Source organism: Schistocerca americana, chromosome 1 (assembly GCF_021461395.2).
Source record: "Schistocerca americana isolate TAMUIC-IGC-003095 chromosome 1, iqSchAmer2.1, whole genome shotgun sequence".
NCBI classification, from domain to species: Eukaryota; Metazoa; Arthropoda; class Insecta; order Orthoptera; family Acrididae; genus Schistocerca; species Schistocerca americana.
In genome coordinates this window covers 1,141,357,505-1,141,382,431 of record NC_060119.1, presented here as the reverse complement: position 1 = coordinate 1,141,382,431, position 24,927 = coordinate 1,141,357,505, and the positions used below count along the sequence as shown (strand labels likewise).

General features: G+C 40.1%; 1 protein-coding gene across 3 annotated transcripts in view; it reads right to left on the bottom strand.

Annotated features, from left to right (window-relative positions):
- LOC124619293 (serine/threonine-protein phosphatase 6 regulatory ankyrin repeat subunit B-like) overlaps window positions 1-24,927 on the bottom strand; it is a 289,649-nt gene that overhangs the window by 171,150 nt on the left and 93,572 nt on the right. For all 3 annotated transcript variants that reach the window (XM_047145590.1, XM_047145570.1, XM_047145581.1), the window contains exon 5: window positions 3,175-3,483. In XM_047145590.1, the coding sequence (XP_047001546.1) occupies window positions 3,175-3,483 (309 nt within the window). The remainder of the gene's footprint in view (window positions 1-3,174; window positions 3,484-24,927) is intronic.

Below are 24,927 nucleotides of genomic sequence, written 5' to 3'. Positions count from 1 at the left end.
AAATATGACACTCTACATGTCTCCATATGAGCTATATTTTTTTGTATCTTATCTTCATAGTCCTTATGTGGAATGTGTGTTGATGGCAACAGAATCATTTGGGAATCAGCTCCAAATACCAGTTCTCTAAATTTTCTCAATAGTGTTTTTCGAAAAGAACATTGGCTTCCCTCCAGAAATTCCCAGCTGAGTTCCCACAGAATCTCCATAACACTTTCATGCTGTTCGAACCTAGCAGTAACAAATCTAGCAGCAGTCGAACCTTATAGGGATTTGGCATGTTTGGAAAGCTGGCCGCACAAAGCTGGTACTATAAAATGCCAAATCTCTAGTCAGGTTCAGATTCATTGATGACATCTTCATGATTTATACTCAAGTCTAACACAGGCTATCTTCATTCCTTCACAATCTCAACACCTTCTCTCTCATCCACTTCACATGGTCTTCCTCAACCCCACATCCCACCTTCCTAGATGTTGACCTCCTCCTCTCCGACAGCTCCATCTGCACCCCTGTTCACATTAAACCCACCAACCACCAACAGTACCTGCATTTCAACAGCTGTCAACACTTTCACACCAAAAAATATCCACAATACAGCCTGGGCACCTAGGGACAGCATATCTGCAGTGACAAGAACTCCCTTGCTCAGTATTCTTGGGTCTCACCAAGGCCTTCACAGGCAGCCACTATCCCCCAGACCTAGTCCACAAATAGATCTCCTGTACCATTTCCCCTCACACCCCCAACCCTCCCAACACCCCCAAGAACCAGCCACAAAGGAGTGTCTCTTCATCAACCAGTTCCACTTTGGAATGGAACAGCTGAACCACATCCTTCGCCAGGACTTCGATTACCTGCCATCATGCCCTAAAATGAGGGACATCCTGCCAGAGATACTTACCACCACTCCTAAAGTGATGTACTGTCACCCACCCGACCTCCACAACATCCTATCCACCCCTACGCTGCTCCCAATCCCAACCCCTTGCCACAAGGATCACATTCCTGTGGAAAGATCCAGGTGCCAATCCACCCATCCAGCACCTCCTATTGCAGACCTGTCACAGATTTATCCTACCCCATCAGGGGCCAGGCCACTTGTGAAAGCAGCCATGTCATTTACCAGCTCTGCTGGAATCATTGCAAAGCTTTTTATATTGGTATGACTATGGTATGACTATGCCCAACCAGTCATGTTCGTCGATGATACTTCAATACTCCTTGAAAAACAAAATGTGGGAGAAATTCCGGATGGTGTTATACACACTAAACAACCTAGATACATGGTTTCAACAAAATGGCCTTAAATTTAACTTTTCAAAGACCCTGTTTATTCAATTTAGAACCAAACAATCAAAAATCAGCGACATCAGTACTGTACATAAAAACCAAATTATGGATGAAGCTCAGTCTATTAAATTCTTGGGACTAAACGTGGACAAAAATCTAACCTGGCAAGCACATATAAATTATTTAACTACAAAATTAAACAGCCTTGCCTTTGCAATGGATATACTATCTGGTATAACAGACTTAAGCTGCAGAAAAGTAGTGTACCACAGTTACTTTGAATCCATAATTGGATATGGTTTAATTTTGGGGGGAAATTCAAGCTACATGTGACAAATTCTGCTAGATCAAAAAAGAATTGTTAGGAAAATGTGTGATGTCATTCCTAGAACATCCTGGCACCAATTATTCAAAAACCTAAAAACATTATCTATCCCTGCATTGTACATATTTGAAATTATAATGGAAATGAGCTAATGGAAGAAAACCATTTCAAATATTTGTACAACAATAGACACAAAGAAAATTTCATGCATCCACCACATCACTTAAAACTTTACCAACAGACACCCCAGTGCATCGGAATGAAAATTTACAATAAACTCCAGGGTAGAGATACACTGAGAATAGAGATAGGTTCACTGAAGAGAAAACTATATGATCTCCTGGTGGAAAAATGCTACTACTCAGTTGAGGAATTTATGAATGTTGAAATTGTCATTTGATTAGTGTAACTGTTTAATATTATAGCATTGTGTATGATATTGTATACATGTATAAAGATATGTACTATTGCATCAAGTGAAAACAATTTAATAATATTACTATGGCCATCATTTGAATAGTGTGACTGTTTAATATTATAGCATTGTGTATAATATTGTATACATATATAAAGGTAATGTACTATTCATCATAAGAAAACCAATTAAATAATATTACTATGTCCAATATCAACCTATACTGATAAGAAGTAGTGTTAGGGAATTATATAATTATGTATATCATGAGTCTAAAATTGATGTGTCTCCTGTACAGCATGGTCGGATGATCTGTAAATGTATGTTATCAGACAAATAAAATACAAATACAAATACAGATAGAACAACCAGGGATTTTTGGAATCTGATCTGTGGCAGTAAACAAAAGTTCATCAAAACAGCCATCACTTAAGCCAATGCCAGCCACGTCATATGTTATGTGTAGAATTAAGAGAAAATTAATTTAAAAATGTTTCTCTTGGAGTATACAAGTCATCTTGCTCTCTCATGCAGTACATAGAAATTAAGATAATAAAACATATGAAGTCATAACTGTTAGAACCTGTGCTTCATATGTAAAAATAACACTATCAACATTACAATGTTCCTGCTTGCTGTTTACAATATTGTATGCTATTCATGTTGACTGTGTTGTAATATGTAATTCTGTATTGTTTTATCCTATGTAATATGTATTTCTATATTGACTTATCCCACATCAGTTGTACAAGCTTCTGTATTGATCTGATACAAGGGACAAATAAATAAAAAAATAAATAATCTATTTATTTAATCACACCAGTTTCATACTCCGGAACCTGCTTTGTCACACATTAACAATGTAACTTTCCTTGCACAAAATGAAATTTTTCCTTCATTTAGATCACTTTTTTGCTACACACTTGTTTCAATGCATGATTTTGTAAACATGATATTCTTTAGCTATACTTGTTCCTCTTCCACCCTACTGTTATTAATGAACTGAAAAAGTTAGATTTACTCAAAATTTGCCAGAGTTTTGTGTCATTTCTTCCCTTTTTCAGAGACAGATGACGAGAAGATAAGGAAGTGAATTATGCTAATCCAAAAGATACTCCACATATTAAAATGAGTCCCTCACCCGTTGAAGTTCTTCCTCTAATGTTATATCCAAAGCTGTCTTGCCATCTTTGCCACGCATGTCAGGATTTGCACCTCCCTTCAGAAGAAGTTCTAGTACGCAAGGCATATCAGAACTGTACCGAAAAAATGAGAGTGCGTGTATTATAGCAGGTTGCCCTTTCTTGTCGATGCCATCTCCAAAACTGAGACACCTATTCTGCAAGCATGTAAAATTATTTGTAGATCCAAGTGCTCTGTGGAGTGCTATTCTGCCAATCACATCAACAGCTGCAGTGTCTGCACCGGCATCAAGAAGGAGCTTGAAGCACTGCAGAGAAAGAAGAAGAATTAATGCATTTTACAAATAAGTATTTCAAAATATTCTTAGAGGAAAATAATGTATATTTTTTTAGCTAGTGGATAAGCTGAACTTTTATTGCCTCAAAAAGTGCAGCTACCAATTCTAAAAATCAGCAAAAAGTGGTGCATTCTCTAGAACTGGTAAATAGGCTGCTGTTTGCAGAATCAGTTATATATTTTAACCATTTTTTTATAATTAAAGTGTCTAAATAAACACACTCCATGGGCCAAGACTGAGGATGGACATTCATTGTATTACATCATGCAGTCAGTATTCTGATACGTATTCATTTTGTGGAAAAATCCAGTTTGACTGAAGAGAAGAAATATCTATCTCCATCCATCATAGGGTGAAGCCTTCAATGACTACCATAGCAGAATACTGTCAAATGATCATTCACCAAACACAAAGAAATTCTGGCAATATGTAACGGCTGTTAGTGGCACCATAGTTTGTGTTCAGGAACTGAAATTGAGGATAGCAAAGCAAAATCTGAAATGTTTAACTCTGTTTTCAAATGTTCCTTTACAAAGGAAAACCCAGAAGAATTGCCCCAATTTAAAAGTGTGTAAAATCAGTATTAGTGGTGGTGTTCAGAAACAGCTGAAATCATTAAAACTGAACTAAGCCCCAGGGTCTGAAGGAATCCCTCGAACAAAAAACTGTGCCCAGTAGTTGGAAGAAAGCACAGGTAACAGCCATCTACAATAAGAGTAGTAGAAGTTATCCACAAAACTATCATCCAGTATCTTGACTTTGATTCATTGTAGGATCTTAGAAGATATTCTGAGCTCAAACATAATGAGGTATCTCAAACAGAGTGACCTCCTCCATGCCAACCAGCATGTATTCCGAAAATATCAATCATGTGAAACTCAACTCTCACTTTTCTCACACGACATATTGAATGTTTTGGATCAAGACATGTAGACACAGTATTTCTCGATCTGAAAAGCATTTGTCTCAGTACCAAACATATCCTTGATCATATTGGGTGTCAAGTGAAATTTTTGACTGGATTGAGGACCTTTTGGTAGGAAGGACACAGCATGTTATCTTAGGTGGAGATCTTGATAAGATTTCAAAGTGGTGCAAATATTGGCAACTTGCTTTAAATGTTCAGAAATGTAAAACTGTGCACATAAAAGAGAGAGAGACAGAGAGAGAGAGAGAGAGAGAGAGAGAGAGAGAGAGAGAGAGAGAGAGAACGTAATATCCTATGACTATAGTATCAATGAGTCACAATTGCAATCAGTTAACTCATACAAATATCTGTGTGTAACACTTTGAAGGGATATGACACTGAATGATCACATAGGCTTAGTTGTGGTATAGCAGGTGGTGGACTTAGGTTTATTCGTTGTATACTGAGGCAGTGCAATAAATCTACAAAGGAGATTTCTTATAAATCACGCATGCGATTGGTCCTAGAAAAATTGCTCAAGTGTGCGGGACCTGTACGAAACAGGACTAACAGGGGATATTGAACATAAACAGATAAGGGCAATGCAAATGGTAACAGGTTTGTCTAATCCATAGGATAAGGTCACAGAGATGCTGAAGAAACTGAATTGGCAGACTCTTAAAGATAACATGAGCAATCCCAAGAAATTCTACTAACAAAGTTTGAAGAAGCAGCTTTAAACAATGATTCTATGAATATACTACAACCCCATATGTACTGCTCACGTGAAGACAAGATCAGAATAATTACATCATGCACAAAGGTGTTGAAACAATCATTCTTCCCACACTCCATAAGTGAATTGAATGGGAAGAAATCCTAATAACTGGTAGAATGGAATGTATCCTCTGCCATGCACTTCACAGAGGTTTGCAGAGTATAGACATAAATTAGATGCAGACAGAGTCTAGTTGTAAAAAATCCAAATGTAAGTAGGAATTCACAGAAAGAGACAAGTATTTTCATACGTGTGTATTCACAAACTGATGATTATATTTACAGAAAAATATGACTTCTATATGAGTTTCGCTCTATTCATTACATCTGCAATTTTTATGGCATGCTATGGGAATGAATTTGAGAGATAAAGTTAGAAGCAATGAAATCTAAACTTAAAACTGCCAATATCTATGGGGAAAAATCAGTGGGTTTCATATCCACAAAAGAAGAGCTGTGAGCACTTCCCATGAAAAATTCATTTTCACCAGTTCAAAGAAAGGCCCATAACTTAGTCTTAGTGTTACAAGGAAACGAACAAAGAAACAGCCATAAAAGTATTTAACCACTTCACTTTTAAATTAAAAGGATGACTAATACTAAAAGCTTTCAAACAAATAGGAAATATTTTTACTTGACAAATCCTTGTCCTCCATAGATTAATTTCTGAGCAGACAATATGTATGTGGTTAGGTTACACTAAATAAGTTTTGTTATAGATTAAAATTAAAAGAAAACTCCAGTTATGTAAACTGCCCTCATGTAGTGACATGTCTGCAGATAAAATGTACCTTAAGTCTAGTTTACACAACAACATTGAGTTGTGCCACTCGTTGCATGGAATGAGTTGCACGCAAGTGTAGACATGGCGACACCAGAATACACTTCAGTTTCAACGTTTTGTGGGTCCCTGTGACGTGTCTGAAATGAAACTTTTGGCGGCTGCACATCGCACAAGTTGTGATGGAGTAAAAGCTTTTTGTGTAAAATTGCTGCATAAGAAAAAAATAGGAAACATGTTTCTATTTGTGACTAGATGAAGAAAAGACATCAGCTTGGTTGCTCAGCATCCTTGCTGAAATAATTTATAACAGAAAATCCAAGAAGTTCTTTTAATTATCTTAGAATGTCACCAGAACTGTTCATGTTTCCTCTAAATAGAGTTAGTTATTCGATAATGAATACAGGTATTGTAATACATGCAGCACTGTCGCCAGAAATGAAATTACATATCACATTGCATGCATTACAATCGTGAACACTCAGCATGCTATAAGATACGGTTTTAGTTGGTGATGACTCTTTTTCATTAACACCAATAATTATTAACATTAACAGTAATAATTATTAACATTAGCAACAATAATTATTTGAAGCAGGCGGCATTAAGAAGGGAATGGTTTGCAAACTACTTTCTTGAAGATAGATCTGTACAGTGGCAATATTTCAAAATTCTAACAAATGTGAATGGGGAGCACTGCAGCAACATTTTAAATAGATCAATATTGAAAAAGAATGGAGCTTCTTGAATTTGTATAGCCTTCCCTCCTGTCAACAAAATTCCTTAGCAAAGAGTTGGCCAACTCGAATGATGGGATTTTGGTCTTGTAGACGAGAGCATTGCCACAGCTAGAATTACACTCGCTTGTATTTTTCTTAATTCAGTTGTATATGTGCTCCTAACTCAATAAATTTTGCCTTGCAGCTCAGATAATGTCAAACCATTTACGTTATGATCGCCTCAGTGGCAGCAATATATTGCTTATTTTTGTAATCAGCATCACTGAAATCCCACAAACATCTATGCAAAGCATAGATGCCCAAAAAGTGAACATTATTTTCCATTCCCCATTTCATATTTAAGCTTGTTTACACCCTACGAACACACATAACCTCAAAACTCATGCAACTAGTGTTGCCAGAGTTGGAACACGCCAAAAGCGTTTAGTTTCAACAATTAGTTGCACAAATGCAGGGCGCGCATGCGTAGTGACCAGTAGGGCAGTTGCCTGCAACCTAGTGTCATCGTGTAAGCTAGGCTTTAGTTGTGAACCTAGTGATAATGTTCTACATCATGACAAGCTGCAGCGAATATGATCTGTGGAACATGCAAATAAACTAAAACTAAATCAAGCTCAGCCAGATACAAAAATTGTTTCATTAATTCTGAAACAGTATTTAGTTCGGCCTCGTATGGGGGAAGAAGAATTATCTGGTCGTTATGCTCCTGAATTAATGTTAAAACGGACTACAATGAGAGTGTATAAAAACAAAATTAGGTGCATTTCTATAGTACTCTAATTGAAACTCATAGTTTTCTAATACTGTCTGTAAGGCAACATTGAGAGACCAATTACTGTGTTAAAATACCCACCTATCTTGAACAAATGACATGTATGATCACCAGGCTCATCAGGAACTGGTGAAGTGTGTCATGCCTTTAAGAAAAGTAGTCTGTTCTATGCTAAACATTGTCATGCACTTACTAGTTGAAAAGTTCCAATTCACTCATTTATTCATGCACGAATGCCACTGTGAAGGAAAATGATCAGCAGAGTGGAATGAGTTAAGTTATACTTCAATTTTACAACTACCGGCAACCTGTTTACATTGACAGTTATGGGAATTACTCCTAATATAAAAAGAAAGATATTTTTTATGTGACAAAAATGTCGCAGGTACAGTATTTTCTCACTAGGGGTCCCTGAAAGGTTTGACACTGAACTTACCTTAGGCTAATATTTATTGCTGTTTTGACTGCTACATACGAAAAAGGATGACACTGGAATCAGCTTTACAAAATATTATATCTTATTATGAGTGGGGATAAGTTTCCATTACTGCTAGTAATATCCATCAATAGACAATTACATGATTATTGTTACATTCTGTTGTGCATATATGAAATTTTCTACTGATTTTTACAGGTTCTTGATGGTTCTGAGTTAGCTGACATGTGTCTCATTTATGGGAAGGCATGATGCAACTGTTGAGCAGCAACACTCCTGCACACTGAACAATTTCCAGGGAGGAGGTTATCAAATCATTTCATATTTCAAGGACTTGATGGCTGTCTTCGTGAAACAGGATCCCTATGACCAGGCTGATGAGAAACTGGCATACCTCGCAGTCTGCGAACCATTCACTTTGATGAAGCTGTGTTACAGCAAACTAAGGACAAGCCTAGCAACAGAACACAGCTCACATCCATGAAACTTAAATACATACCTCCAATGTCAATGTGTAGAGGATATTTATGTATTTATTTAGTGCCCTTGTTATCACATTCATGATATTGGACTTGTAAACAGTATAAAATATTATATACTTACATCATGTACAAAATTTTATCATTCGTGTCAACACAACTTTATAACAAAACATTATTCTGCTTAATTAGATTCTAAAATTCTCCCCAATTCTATCTAGTACCTCCTCATTAGTTATGTGATCTACCCATCTAACCTTCAGCATTCTCCAGTAGCACGACATTTTGAAAGCTTCTATTCTCTTCTTATCTAAACTATTTATCGTCCATATATTCCTATGGTTGAATTTTATGAGAGCTGCATTTTCAACATAATATTTCTCTTGAACTGTTTGTAGCTATATTTTCTGCTATATTTAAGAAATGATTAACACATTTGCTACCTGTGTTTCATCATTTACAGCCCTTCCATTTAGTTCAATAGTGATGTTACCCTGTTATTTGACCAGTTGTTCTCTCTTTTGTTTCACTGCATTCCATATGGCCTTAAGTCAGTCATCGAAAATACTGATTTCTGGCATTATGTGCATATTACTTGATTTTTTAATCAATCTTTCTTAGTAATTTTGAGTGGTTTTTGTAATGTGAAACTTCTGCAGGATCTCTATTTGTTCCTGCAACAGCTACATTTCTGTTTTCCTTTCACAAGATACTTTAATCCCTCTATGTGGAAAGCTGTTTTCAAATAATGATATGAATTTATCATGGAATGGATTATATTTTATAGCAGAATTTGGTTCATTATAAATTTCATCCCAGGCCAACTCTTGTAAAATGCTCTCAAAAACATTTATTCTGGAGTCATTAATTAACATTTCCACTGAAGAGTATCTACATTGTAAGGCAATATCTTATTTATCCCAATGAACTGTGCATGATGATCAGAGAGAGCATTTGTTTCTGGGTAGACAGTTATTTTCTTGCTTTGAGCTTCATCAAAGAAAACATTATCAATTAGGGTCCCACTGTCTCTATTGACTCATGATGGAAAGTTAGTTACTGAGGTGAAATTGTAGGAGCCAGATAGCATTTCCAGATAATTTTTCTATCAGAATCCTTTAGAAAACCTTTGTTGAAATCACCACAGATTATTAACTGCTTGCGGCTGTCTGACAGAGAGCACATTAAGGAATCCAGATTCCTCCTAAACGGTTCAAAATGTCACAGGGGAGATCTATATACAGTGTCAATTGAAAGTGGCTAATTTTTTAGTATCAATTCACAAGCAAACACTTCTATGTGCTGATCATTACAAAATCTACTTGTCACAATGTTTTTGAACTTGTATTCCATCTTAAGGGATGTGAAACTTCTCTTTTTCCAGTATTAGTTCTATATGACTAAGAATCTAGAGCATCATCCTTTATAATTTAACTTTTCTAACCAAGTGGTTATGTGGTGCTCAGATAGGCACAGGACGTCTATCTTTTGAGACTTCTCTAAAATTTTCCAAACAGACAGGCAGCTCTTCTACCTTATTATTCTATCCTCTAATATTCTGATTAAATAAGCTAACCTTACTTTTCTGTGCATTCTTAAGCGTTTTGTGTGACTCTTCTGTTATTTTAACCTCTTTCATAATATAGTGCCTGACTCTACATCTACAACTACATCTACAATGAAAAGCCAAAGAAACTGTACACCTGCCTAATATCATGTAGGCCCCCCCCCCCCCCCCCCCCCCCGCGAGCAAGCAGAAGTTCTACAACATGACGTGGCAGGGACACGACTAATGTCTGAAGTAGTGCTGGAGGGAATTGACACCATGAATCCTGCAGGGCTGACCATAAATCTGTAGGTGTATGAGGGTTTGGAGATCTCTTCTGAGCAGCACATTGCAAGACATCCCAGATATGCTCAATAATCAAAATATCCATGGGTGTACTGCCAATCTACGGTGTCCAACGGGCACAATATTTCGGTGATCATACATGTCGCCATCATCTGGTGAACTGATAGACTGAGCTCCTGTGAACATGCCGGTACGGAGATCCATACGCTATGGCTGCTCAGGGGGAAATGGGTTTGGTCGCGGCGGCAGCCGATTTAAATACCCTCCGCCTGTGGCGCACTCCCTCTGCCGTCCGCGCCCCGCACCAAGGTCGCGCGATGGAACAGATTGCGATGGCGTCTGAGATGATGTCGGTGTGATGGCTCTGTCCGCCATGGTCATCACAACTATACGTTTGCTCGATTTACTCTTGATTAACCCAATCGCTGGTTCCCAAGCCTTGCTAAGATTATAGCCACAATCAAGGTTTATGAGGTCGTCATTGGTGCGAATATTGATGGCTTCTCTAACAATGCTGTCCCAGTATCTCAATGTCTGTACCAGAATCCTCATGCGTTCATACTCCATAGCGTGATTTTCCGACAAACAATGTTCAGCGACCGCCGACTTGCTTGGATACATCAGTCGAGTGTGCCTCTGGTGTTCGCGGCATCGATCCTCAATGGTACGTATCATCTGACCAATATATGACTTGCCACATTGACACGGAATCTGGTACATGCCGGCCTTCCTCAAACCGAGGTCATCTTTGGCGCTCCCCACCAGTGCATGAGTTTTATTCAGAGGACAAAACACAGTTCCACCCCGGTGTTTCCTCAAAATGCGGGCGATTTTCCCCGAGAGTGCACCTGTATATGGAATAAACGCAGTGCCTACCTCCTCCCTCATGATTTCATCCATCTTCACAGGTTGTGCTGCAGTGGTTGGGCAGAGAGCACATTGAATCTGCCACTCTGAGCTTTTTGAAATACAGTTCTCACATGTTCCAATTCCTGGGGTAGACTCTCTGTGTCAGAGATAGTGGCACCCTATGTACTAGAGTTTTAAGTACCCCATTCCTCTGTGAAGGGTGGTGGTAGCTGTCTGCATGCAAATACAGATCAGTGTGCATTGTCTTCCGATACACCCCATGACCTAGGGTGCCATCAGCCCTTCTCTTGACCGAGACGTCAAGGAAAGGCAATTTACCCTCCGTTTCAGTCTCCATGGTGAATTTGATGTTGGGGTGTATGGAGTTTAGATGTGTAAGGAAGTCAAGGAGTTTATCCATACCATGTGGCCATATGACGAATGTGTCGTCCACGTAACGGAAAAAGCTAGTAGGTTTCCATTCGGATGACGACAGGGCTTCCTCCTCGAAGTTCTCCATGTACAAATTCACTACCACTGGTGAGCGTGGGTTACCCATGGCGACTCCCTCCATTTGTTCGTAGTATTCTCCATTAAAAAGAAAATACGTGGAAGTCAAGACATGCCTAAAAGTTCAGTGATCTTCTTGTCGAACTTCTGCCTAATCAATTCTAGTGACTACCGCAGGGGTACCCTCATAAACAAGGAAACAACGTCAAAACTCACCATGATATCTGACTCATCCAACCTGAAGCTATCAAGGATGTGATGAGGGCATTTACCCACATAAGGACTTAATATTCCCGTCAGGTATTTGGCCAACAAATATGTAGGTGCCCTGATGTTGCTGAGAATGGGGCGTAATGGTACCCCCTCTTTGTGAACCTTCGGGAATCCATATAGTCTAGGCGGTACCGGACCTTGGGGTAACAATTTCTTAGCGTCACCCTCTGGTAAATCTGCATCCTTGAGAAGCGACCTCGTCTTGTTCTCCACCTTCTTTGTAGGGTCACCGCTGATCTTCCGGTAGGAATAGTCATTTAGCAGGCTCTGCATCTTATCAGCGTAGTCCTCATGGGACGCAACAACTGTAGCATTGCCTTTGTCAGCCAGTAAGACCACAATTTCAGAGTGCTCCCTCAGATCACGAATGGCCGCCCTCTCTTTACTGGTGATATTTGACTTCATCGGCACGGATTTCGTCAACGCACAACAAGTTTCATGACGTATTTTCGCAGCTGATTCAGGTGGAAGTCGAGCTGCAACCTGTTCAACAACACTAACAATTTCTGCGACCGGAGTGAACTTGGGGGTGGGAGTGAAGTTGAGACCTTTCTGCAAAACCAAGACCGCATCATCACTCAACACCTCGCCACTCAAATTGATGACAGTCTTGCATGGAACCTGCAGAGATGGTTTGTCAAGGAGACGTGAAAACTCAGCTGTTTGACGTCCCATTGCCTACTTATGGGCGGAATTAGCTGCAACCCAGGTGACACCATCAATCCAATCCCAGGAAAAAGAAGTGAAATTACTAGCCAGTTGCAAATGTAGTTTGAGTAATTCCTGTGAGATAAACTCAAGGCTCCAGTGGGTGAATTGCACTCTCTCACGTACCAATGCGAGGCTGGCTCATTTCTTGATTCTCTTAGCTGCTGCAGAATCGATGTGATGCATAACCTTAGCAAAATTTGGAACAACATTCTTGGAATGACATCTCCTTAGAAAGGCGAGAGTACTTAGCAAACGATATCTACGGTGGCGCAACTTTTCAAATTTCTTCATGCTGCGGTACATCTCCTCCCCGTAAAGGTGTATGATGTGATTCTTGAGTTTCTCCCGGCGTATTTGATAGTAAAAATATCCACGGGTATACTGCTGGTCTACAGTGTCCAATGGGCACAATATTTCGGCGATCATACATGTCACCATCATCAGGTGAACTGACGGACTGAGCTCCTGTGAACATGCTGGTACGGAGATCCATACGCTATGGCTGCTCAGGGGAAACTGGGTTCGGCCACGGCGGTGGCCGATTTAAATACCCTCCACCCGCGGCGCACTCCCTCCGCCATCCACGCCCCGCGCCACAGTCGGGCGATAGAACAGATTGTGACAGCGTCTGAGATGACTTCGGTGTGATGGCTCTGTTCGCCATGGTCGTCACAACTATACGATTGCTCGGCCGCCACCGCGACCGAACCCAGTTCCCCCTGAGCAGCCATAGTGTATGGATCTCCGTACCAGCACGTTCACAGGAGCTCAGTCCATCAGTTCACCTGATGATGGCAACATGTATGATCGCCGAAATATTGTGCCCGTTGGACACTGTAGACCGGCAGTACACCCATGGTTATTTTGATTATCAAATACGCCAGGAGAAACTCAAGAATCATATGCTCAATAATGTTCATGTATGGGGAGTTTGGTGGCCAGTGGAAGTGTTTAAATTTCTAAGAGTGTTTCTGGAACCATTCTGTAGCAATTCTGGACATGTTGGGTGTCACATTGTCCTGCTGGAATTACCCTAGTCTGTCTGAAAGCACATTGGACATGAATGGATGCAGGTGATCCGACAGGATTCTTACGTACTTGTCTCCTGTCAGAGTCATATCTAGACATATCACAGGTCCCATATCACTTGAACTGCACACATATCACACCATTACAGAGACTCCACCAGCTCGGAAAATCTCCTGCTGACATGCAGGGTCCATGGATTTATCAGGTTGTGTTCATACCCATACACGTCCATCTACTTGATACAATTTGAAATGAGACTCATCCAACCAGGCAACATGTTTCCAGTCATCAATAGTCCAATGCTGGTGTTGACAAGCCCAGGTGAGACATAAAGCTTTGTGTCATGCTGTCATCAAGGGTACATGAGTGGGCCTTCGGCTCTGAAAGCCTATACCGATGATGTTTTGTTGAATGGTACATACGCTGACACTTGTTGATGGCCCAGCACTGAAATCTGCAGCAATTTGTAGAAGGGTTGCATTTCTGTCATATTGAATGATTTCCTACAGTTGTCATTGGTCCCGTTCTTGCAGGATCTTTTTCCAGGCACAGCAATGTTGGAGGTTTGATGTTTCACTGGATTCCTAATATTCACAATTCACTCATGAAATGGTCGAACAGGAAAATCCCCCCTTCATCGCTACCTTGGAGATGCTGTGTCCTACTGTTTGTGCGTCGACTATAACACAACATTCAAAATCACTTAAATCTTGATAATCCACCATTGTAGCAACAGTAACTGAGCTAAGAACTGTGCCAGACACTTGTTGTCTTATATAGGCTTTGCCGATTACAGCACCATGTTCTGCATGTTTACATATCACTATATTTGAATATACATGCCTATACCAGTTTCTTTGATGCTTCAGTGTATATCTACATCTACGTCTATACTCTGCAAACCATAGTAAGATGCATGGCAGAGGGTACATCCCACAATACGAGTTATTAGGATTTCTTCCCCTTTCTAATCTGGTATGGAGCGTCGGAAGAATGATTGTTTGAATGCCTCTATGTGTGCCGTAATTATTGTAATCTTATTCTCATGCTACCTACGTGATTGACACATAGAGGATTGTAGTATATTCCTAGAGTTATCATTCAAAACCAGTTCTTGTAACTTGTCTAATACACTTTCTTGGGTTATATTAGAACAAATAAGCCCTCGGTCACAAATATTACGTCAAAATTGACCAGGTTTTGACGCTACTATGAGTGCTGTCTTCAGAATTAGACTAACTGTTCTAAAACATGTTAGATATATAATACATTAATAAAATTAAAGTTTGTACTGACTGGAAAAAGATGCAGTACTTACAAGTCACATATTAAAAAAAGATCTAAGCCGGAAAGGCAACGTCATGAATAATTGTGAGATGGCAAGCCGCTAAGGGCTGCTCGTACTGTGAACAAGGGTTGCAACAAGACTGAGGTGCCCACGTTAGAAAGTGTGGGCAAGTAAACATGGTGTCTGCTACGAGCACCATCTAGTAGCCGCAGAAACAACTAGGCTACTGTACATTCAAAATTAGACACATGAAATTGTGATGCAGCTGATTCAGGCATAATGTAAGCACTAATAATAATAGGATAAAATAACATATTTATCTGCTTTAAATAGAGATACATTTTGTAACATAAAAAACGTTAGTTATGGCATACAAGAAAACAGCAAAGATGTGACAGGAAAACAACATTTCGGTAAACTGCATGAGGAAATCTGAATCAAAGATCAAGCACTGGCTTTATACAGTCAAAAATGTTTTTATTTCGCAGCTGCAGCTGTTTGTTGAGAATGAGGCCATCATGACGAGAGAGATGTTTGAAAATCTCCAATTCCTCTAAGACATCTAACCTACGCCCCTTTTTTTCGCTATGCAGAATATTGTTATCGCCTATGGCTTAAGGCACGTGTCCAGTAATTAAGAGATGATCGGCAAAGGATGAATTTAGGGAACTGGTGCTGTTCTTTCTCAAAAGATGTTCTTTATATCTGATGGTGAAAGCACACCCAGTTTGCCCCATACAATAGGAGGAGCAGGTATCGCAGATGATCTCATAAACGCCAGAACTTACTGTAGGGGAGCGAATGGGTTTCAAATTATGAATGAAGTTTCTCTTTAGATTATTATTAGTAGAGAAGGCAACATTTCAGTTGTATTTGTTGCGAAGCATGCGCTGAATCTGATAAGAAATGGGTCCTATGAAAGGAATAGAAAAACGTTTTTTTGGGTTAATTTCAGTGCATGAGGTGTTGAGCATGGTAGTTCTTGCAGTTTTCTTTTTTAGGATATTGTCCACTATGTTAGGCGTATATTCATTATTGACTGATGTGGTTGTAAGTAAATTAATCTCCTCATTAAACTTTTCTGTTGAAAGTGGTATGGAGGTGGTTCGGTGGACGGCAGAGTGAAAAAAGGCCATTTTATGAGACTGTGGATGAAAAGAGGAAGCAGGCACGATTTGGTCAGTATACCTTAGCAGCTATGTTCAAAGTTTTACATTTCTTGGGTTAGTTATCCCCTGTTAGTCCTATTTCGTATGGGTTAAACACATTTGAGCAATATACTAGTACCAGTTGTGCAAATGATTTTTAAGCAATCACCTTTGTAAAATTATTGCATTTCCCCAGTATTCTATCAATAAAGTGAAGTCTGCCACCTGCTTTACCTGCAACTGAATCTGTATGATCATTCCATTTCAAATCCCTACAAAGTGACTCTTTGGTATCATGGTCAAAGGATACTACAGTTTTTTGTTTTGTGAAGTGCAAAATTTTACATTTCTGAACATTTAAAGCGAGTTGCCAATCTTGATTCTGGGGATCTTGAAACTGTACTTCAGTTGCTCATTGGCTATGTGAACCTGCTAATGATTGTTGTCAAATGTTTTCTTAATTTCTGCCTAAGATTAATCCCAGCTTTTGAGCTTCTCCTCATTATTCTAAAATTACTGCAGGGGTACACCATCCATATAAAAGTAGATATTGGTAAGACATATTGTGTCATCCCAGCTGCTGTATTCAGTGACACATTCAAATTCCTACAAACATTTCATGAGTGCTGACAAAACACTGCTGGATGTGTGACGTGCATATCAGCCACTGACACTTATGTGTCCAATGGTACCAGATAATTTCAACCGAAGTCCTGCCTGTGAAGGCAGTACGTTTTACATAGCCTTATTAGGGTCAAGGCAATGTCGATGTCCAAGATATTTAGTGTTCTCGCCATAATCATTTTTGAATTATGACACCAGTGTCATCAACAAGAACTAACATTTGAAAGAAATTAGAATTAAATCAATACCATTAGCTGCTGACGGGCATTGATATACATCAACAGGGACAGCTGAAAATGTGTGCCCCGATCGGAACTCGAACCCGGGATCCCTACTTACATGGCAGATGCTCTATCCATCTGAGCCACCAAGGGCACAGAGGATAGTGTGACTGCAGGGACTTATCGCCAGCATGATACCTGTGAAACCCACATTCTCAACTTACAGTCCACACACTACATTCGTAGTGTCCCTGCCGTTATACCCATTACTCGTGGAAGACAATCCACTGAGTCCCGTAAGGGTTCAGGCAATTTGTGTGCATCCACACTGAAGAAGGTCATCAGCCGGTTAGCCTTTAAAGATGTCTGAAAGAACAGATGCAATCTTCATAACATTTGAAAAGTGACAAGCTGTTCGACTCACTCTTTTCAATTATTTATTGTTAATAATGTAAATGAAGGAGAGTTGAGTTAGTTTACACTGATTAATGAGATTAACATTAAAATGATTGTATGTGCTGCTGCAATTTCCTCTTTTTAACATTCTTGAAACTAACATGGTGCTGGATGCATCAGTTGCTCTTCTGGGTGAGCTTCAGAAGTGACCAGCACTTCAGATACAAGACAGTGATGTGTAGAGAGGCTCAGCAAAATGATATCCAGTGAGTTAGGGGAACACAGTTATTCACAGAACTATGGGCATGGGTCTGGCAGGTATAGCTACTCTCAAGTTGTCTTGGGGAAAGTTGTCTCAGTTATTGACATATGAATGCTGGCCTGTTGTGCGGTTATTGCACATACCTAATTTGTATAGCCAAGATGAAAGCATTTGTTCTGGATGACAGAATTCTGTCAGCTGGAGGCAGGCACTCAGATCATGTTAAGAAAACTGCATTCAGGAAACAAATACCTCCCAGCTTTCCAAAAAAAACATGGCAAAACAGCTCTGACACACTACAGGTTCAGAAGATGCTGCAGAGTTGGTGGCTAGCTTTGACCTCAGTTTTTTATCTTTTCCCAGAACCTGCAATGTGAGGCTAGTAGCTGATTGAGAGGAGACTGACTGTAGGAATAGAAGTGATGTCAGGAGGAAGTAATACATAGCGGGAAGTTCTTTTAGAAAAGAGGTCAGGAAACTGAGATCATTGGTTTTTTAGTGTTTTGCCTCGTCTTGGTGGGATATTTCATTACAGGAACAATTACATCATTGTGGATCAGTGTAGTTTTAGAGGGACTGATGGTTGAGTTTTTCATGGTGGGATGAAAAAAATAGTCAGCCCTTTGCTGACTTACAAAGGACTTCATATCTGAGCTTGGCACTGAGCAAATCAGTCTTCTGCAGGCTGCGCTTTCAACTGGGCGAACCAACTGAGGTCCAATGCTTGAGTCCTCACCACAGCAATCCTAGCCTTGAACTTCATGGCCACTGCTTGCATTACACCAAAGATTACGGTGAGCTTAACTACTAGCTCCAGCAAGTTAGGACAATTGAGAGTTTGAAGGTCAGATTCATGATAGGTTTCACAGTCCTGCATTCATCAATGCATCTCAGATCTACGTGATTCTTCTGCTCTCTTTTCAAACACTCACTGTAAACAAAATATGCAGGTTGAAATATACTTTACAAAACCAGATGCGTGATTATTAAGCAATTCTGATCTCTTCGAGTAACTTTGTCAACCGATAGTTCAAGCCTTGTAATTCTGATGGTTAATAATTTGATTGTTTTGATTGCTGCTTTTTTTAATAAAGTGCAGAGTTCAGTTAAATTTTGTTTTTATTACCACATTTACTATTTTTGAATCATAAAAATGCAAATTCTCCACCTTAGGATTCACTGCTAGCGGCACAATATTTCACAGTGTTAATCAATCTGTTATAACAATAATTTCAGCATCGCATCTCATCTCAAGGTTATGCCTGTATCACAATTAATTATGATTCAGTTAAATTTACTTACACACATGCAGGGTTTTGCATGCATCACACTGAATGCATATTTATTCCTAAACACAAATGTATATACAGAGCTGAAAAACTTGCCTCCCATAGAGCACTTCTTATGCATACATAGAATCATCATCATCATCATCATTAGCAAGAGGGAGTTCATTCCAGCAAGCTAAGTAGAATGTTTCTACAGCATTTGCCTCAATCTGTTTCAGTCTTGGTAGATTTCCTCTTCACCACAGCACGCCATGTCTCTTATTTGCTTCCAAGGTCTTCTTCAAATGGATCTCTTGGCTTTCCAAGTACTGATGGGGAATTCACTTAGACTGCAACTGCTTCACATGACTAAATCACTTCAGTCTCCCCGCACTCAGTCTTTCCTCCATGGCATTTCTATGTGCAAGTCTCTCCTTATGTACTTGTTTCTGAACTTGTCTCTCCCTGTCTTTACAGACTTAAGAAATTTTATTTCAGAAGCTTGTAGTTGACTTACATGTCTTTTGGTTATGTTGCAGATCTCCACACTATATAGTACATGACGGGCAGAAGGAATGTTTTGAACGGGGTATGTTTAGCTCACAGAGGAATATGTATATTCCAGACAAATCTTCATACTATACTGAAGAACCTGGATCTTTTGATTTCTCTCTTCAGAACATCAAGTTTGGCACTCCCATCACTTGCCACCACAGTCCGCAGCTCGTGGTCATGCGGTAGCGTTCTCGCTTCCCACGCCCGGGTTCCCGGGTTCGATTCCCGGTGGGGTCAGGGATTTTCTCTGCCTCGTGATGACTGGGTGTTGTGTGATGTCCTTAGGTTAGTTAGGTTTAAGTAGTTCTAAGTTCAAGGGGACTGATGACCATAGATGTTAAGTCCCATAGTGCTCAGAGCCATTTGAACCATTTTTGAACTTGCCACCACACTACCAAGACATGTGAAATTATTCAGTCTCAGTCCTCTAACCCTCCTAAAATAGCTTATGTGGAGGGGGTGATCAACTCATTTGCAGTGCCACTATCTTGTTTTCATTCACAGTTAGCCAGAATTCTTTGAAAGTGGTTTCTGCAGATCCAGTTTCCTCTGTACCCCATATTGGTTTCACCCCAAATGCTGATTTCACTTGCAAATGTATGAGTTTCTTTTTTACCTTCTTTGCTGATGTAACGTATTCCACAATTGACCCAAGGGTAGGGAACTGGTCACCCCTGTGGGAGGCAGAGGCAGGTGCTGACAGGAACAGAACACCTCCGCTCCCTGTCTCAAAAACACACACACACACACCAGTCATCAATGCAGTGGCTTTCATCTTCCAGAACGTCTTTCTGCGCGCTTGAGAAGCATGGAAGGGGTGCAGACTCAAACACCTTTAAAAACTCTAGACAAAGGCATGTTACCAGATGAAGGTGCAGAGGGGACACTTTGCATGCCTGGGATGCCAATGTGAAATGTACAATAAGCCATTTGATAAGGAAAATAATACTTGCTATCAATGCTATTCAGCATCTATGCATTCATTCATTCATTCTTAACTGGCAACATGGAGTTCGCACAGTGAGGGAATTCCATCCACAATAAAGCCTGCGTCATCATCAGCCATGTGAATTGTGGACAATAAAGCCTGTGTCATCATCAGCCATGTGAATTGTTGACAGCACAGAATGGTTAACACAAGGATGGTGAACAATAATTTGATTGACCAGAAAAGGAACATAGATTAGCCAACTGTATGTATGGACGCACCCTGGATTAGCTCTAGAAAACACATAGAGATCACCTGCAAGGAACACTTGTGGTCAAGCTGTGGAAGTAGACACACGTCATCCAGATGGAAAAGGGGAGACATCCTGACGATACTCAAGAGATGACACTTGGCTCCTGAGCACCACCTTCCGCCACACCGCAAATGCCAGACACCAAGCTCCAGCCACCTCCAGACATGCAGCTGCAGAGGTAAAGGGCCAATGGAATCACTTGAAGCGCAGAGTCATACCCATCAACTCTCACACTGGCAGTTAACCTTGTTGCATTGACATCTGATGCATGTTCGTATCCATTCTTAACAGTCTGTTCTGATGCCCGGACATACAAATCGGTGTGAGAGTAGGTGAGTTGTCAGTCAGACTCCAGGATGACACAGATTATGTAAGCTGTTGAATCCAAGTCTCCAAAATATGGTAGGCAGGAAAGGTTGAGGTTTACTGTTTGACATTTCACAGTGTAAATGTCAGCCTCAGGAACATCAACTAATTGGAAGTCCAATGCTGATGTCATATCTTAAGTAGATTGTATAGCTCTTGGTCTGATTGTTGCACTGCGGCTAGTTGAGCAAAGTCAATCAAACATAAGAAACAGGAAAGGCTGTTGGCTACCATGTTGTCGACGCCAGAAATGTGTCTAACACCTTGTGGTGAAGCAAGCTGAGATCTCTTTACTTCCTCTCTTGTTCTGCCGTCTGCCTCCTTAAATTCATTTTATTTTCATTTTTGTCTAATTATCATTAACATGCATAAGTATAATTTGCATTTCCATAAAAGAGAAAGGTTGGCCCTCAGTGTTAAGGAATATAGCACCAGGTTTAATTTTGTGCTTATTTTTGTGTATGTAATTAATTTCCTAATTTATTTTGACCATTCCTAGTTAATATCTTTTGCTATAGGGGGACATCAGTAATTGTTTTGTAGCTTAGATTCTATTGTTGACCTATAAACCAATATAAATTCCACACTATTTATTAATATTCAAAGAAGAACTACTAGGATTCTTAAAGTATTTATTTGGCTCTATTAGAAAACGTCCCCCCCCATGAACCATGGACCTTGCCGTTGGTGGGGAGGCTTGCGTGCCTCAGCGATACAGATAGCCGTACCGTAGGTGCAACCACAACGGAGGGGTATCTGTTGAGAGGCCAGACAAACGTGTGGTTCCTGAAGAGGGGCAGCAGCCTTTTCAGTAGTTGCAAGGGCAACAGTCTGGATGATTGACTGATCTGGCCTTGTAACAATAACCAAAACGGCCTTGCTGTGCTGGTACTGCGAACGGCTGAAAGCAAGGGGAAACTACAGCCGTAATTTTTCCCGAGGGCATGCAGCTTTACTGTATGATTACATGATGATGGCGTCCTCTTGGGTAAAATATTCCGGAGGTAAAATAGTCCCCCATTCGGATCTCCGGGCGGGGACTACTCAAGAGGATGTCGTTATCAGGAGAAAGAAAACTTGCGTTCTACGGATCGGAGCGTGGAATGTCAGATCCCTTAATCGGGCAGGTAGGTTAGAAAATTTAAAAAGGGAAATGGATAGGTTGAAGTTAGATATAGTGGGAATTAGTGAAGTTCGGTGGCAGGGGGAACAAGACTTCTGGTCAGGTGACTACAGGGTTATAAACACAAAATCAAATAGGGGTAATGCAGGAGTAGGTTTAATAATGAATAGGAAAATAGGAATGCGGGTAAGCTACTACAAACAGCATAGTGAACGCATTATTGTGGCCAAGATAGATACGAAGCCCACGCCTACTACAGTAGTACAAGTTTATATGCCAACTAGCTCTGCAGATGACGAAGAAATTGAAGAAATGTATGATGAAATAAAAGAAATTATTCAGATTGTGAAGGGAGACGAAAATTTAATAGTCATGGGTGACTGGAATTCGAGTGTAGGAAAAGGGAGAGAAGGAAACATAGTAGGTGAATATGGATTGGGGGACAGAAATGAAAGAGGAAGCCGCCTGGTCGAATTTTGCACAGAGCACAACATAATCATAGCTAACACTTGGTTTAAGAATCATGAAAGAAGGTTGTATACATGGAAGAACCCTGGAGATACTAAAAGGTATCAGATAGATTATATAATGGTAAGACAGAGATTTAGGAACCAGGTTTTAAATTGTAAGACATTTCCAGGGGCAGATGTGGACTCTGACCACAATCTATTGGTTATGAACTGTAGATTAAAACTGAAGAAACTGCAAAAAGGTGGGAATTTAAGGAGATGGGACCTGGATAAACTAAAAGAACCAGAGGTTGTACAGAGATTCAGGGAGAGCATAAGGGAGCAATTGACAGGAATGGGGGAAATAAATACAGTAGAAGAAGAATGGGTAGCTCTGAGGGATGAAGTAGTGAAGGCAGCAGAGGATCAAGTAGGTAAAAAGACGAGATCTAGTAGAAATCCTTGGGTAACAGAAGAAATATTGAATTTAATTGATGAAAGAAGAAAATATAAAAATGCAGTAAGTGAAACAGGCAAAAAGGAATACAAACGTCTCAAAAATGAGATCGACAGGAAGTGCAAAATGGCAAAGCAGGGATGGCTAGAGGACAAATGTAAGGATGTAGAGGCCTATCTCACTAGGGGTAAGATAGATACCGCCTACAGGAAAATTAAAGAGACCTTTGGAGATAAGAGAACGACTTGTATGAATATCAAGAGCTCAGATGGAAACCCAGTTCTAAGCAAAGAAGGGAAAGCAGAAAGGTGGAAGGAGTATATAGAGGGTCTATACAAGGGCGATGTACTTGAGGACAATATTATGGAAATGGAAGAGGATGTAGATGAAGATGAAATGGGAGATATGATACTGCGTGAAGAGTTTGACAGAGCACTGAAAGACCTGAGTCGAAACAAGGCCCCGGGAGTAGACAACATTCCATTGGAACTACTGACGGCCTTGGGAGAGCCAGTCCTGACAAAACTCTACCATCTGGTGAGCAAGATGTATGAAACAGGCGAAATACCCTCAGACTTCAAGAAGAATATAATAATTCCAATCCCAAAGAAAGCAGGTGTTGACAGATGTGAAAATTACCGAACTATCAGCTTAATAAGTCACAGCTGCAAAATACTAACACGAATTCTTTACAGACGAATGGAAAAACTAGTAGAAGCCAACCTCGGGGAAGATCAGTTTGGATTCCGTAGAAACACTGGAACACGCGAGGCAATACTGACCTTACGACTTATCTTAGAAGAAAGATTAAGGAAAGGCAAACCTACGTTTCTAGCATTTGTAGACTTAGAGAAAGCTTTTGACAATGTTGACTGGAATACGCTCTTTCAAATTGTAAAGGTGGCAGGGGTAAAATACAGGGAGCGAAAGGCTATTTACAATTTGTACAGAAACCAGATGGCAGTTATAAGAGTCGAGGGACATGAAAGGGAAGCAGTGGTTGGGAAGGGAGTAAGACAGGGTTGTAGCCTCTCCCCGATGTTGTTCAATCTGTATATTGAGCAAGCAGTAAAGGAAACAAAAGAGAAATTCGGAGTAGGTATTAAAATTCATGGAGAAGAAATAAAAACTTTGAGGTTCGCCAATGACATTGTAATTCTGTCAGAGACAGCAAAGGACTTGGAAGAGCAGTTGAATGGAATGGACAGTGTCTTGAAAGGAGGATATAAGATGAACATCAACAAAAGCAAAACGAGGATAATGGAATGTAGTCTAATTAAGTCGGGTGATGCTGAGGGAATTAGATTAGGAAATGAGGCACTTAAAGTAGTAAAGGAGTTTTGCTATTTGGGGAGCAAAATAACTGATGATGGTCGAAGTAGAGAGGATATAAAATGTAGGCTGGCAATGGCAAGGAAAGCGTTTCTGAAGAAGAGAAATTTGTTAACATCCAGTATTGATTTAAGTGTCAGGAAGTCATTTCTGAAAGTATTCGTATGGAGTGTAGCCATGTATGGAAGTGAAACATGGACGATAAATAGTTTGGACAAGAAGAGAATAGAAGCTTTCGAAATGTGGTGCTACAGAAGAATGCTGAAGATTAGATGGGTAGATCACATAACTAATGAGGAAGTATTGAATAGGATTGGGGAGAAGAGAAGTTTGTGGCACAACTTGACTAGAAGAAGGGATCGGTTAGTAGGACATGTGTTGAGGCATCAAGGGATCACCAATTTAGTATTGGAGGGCAGCGCAGAGGGTAAAAATCGTAGAGGGAGACCAAGAGATGAATACACTAAGCAGATTCAGAAGGATGTAGGTTGCAGTAGGTACTGGGAGATGAAAAAGCTTGCACAGGATAGAGTAGCATGGAGAGCTGCATCAAACCAGTCTCAGGACT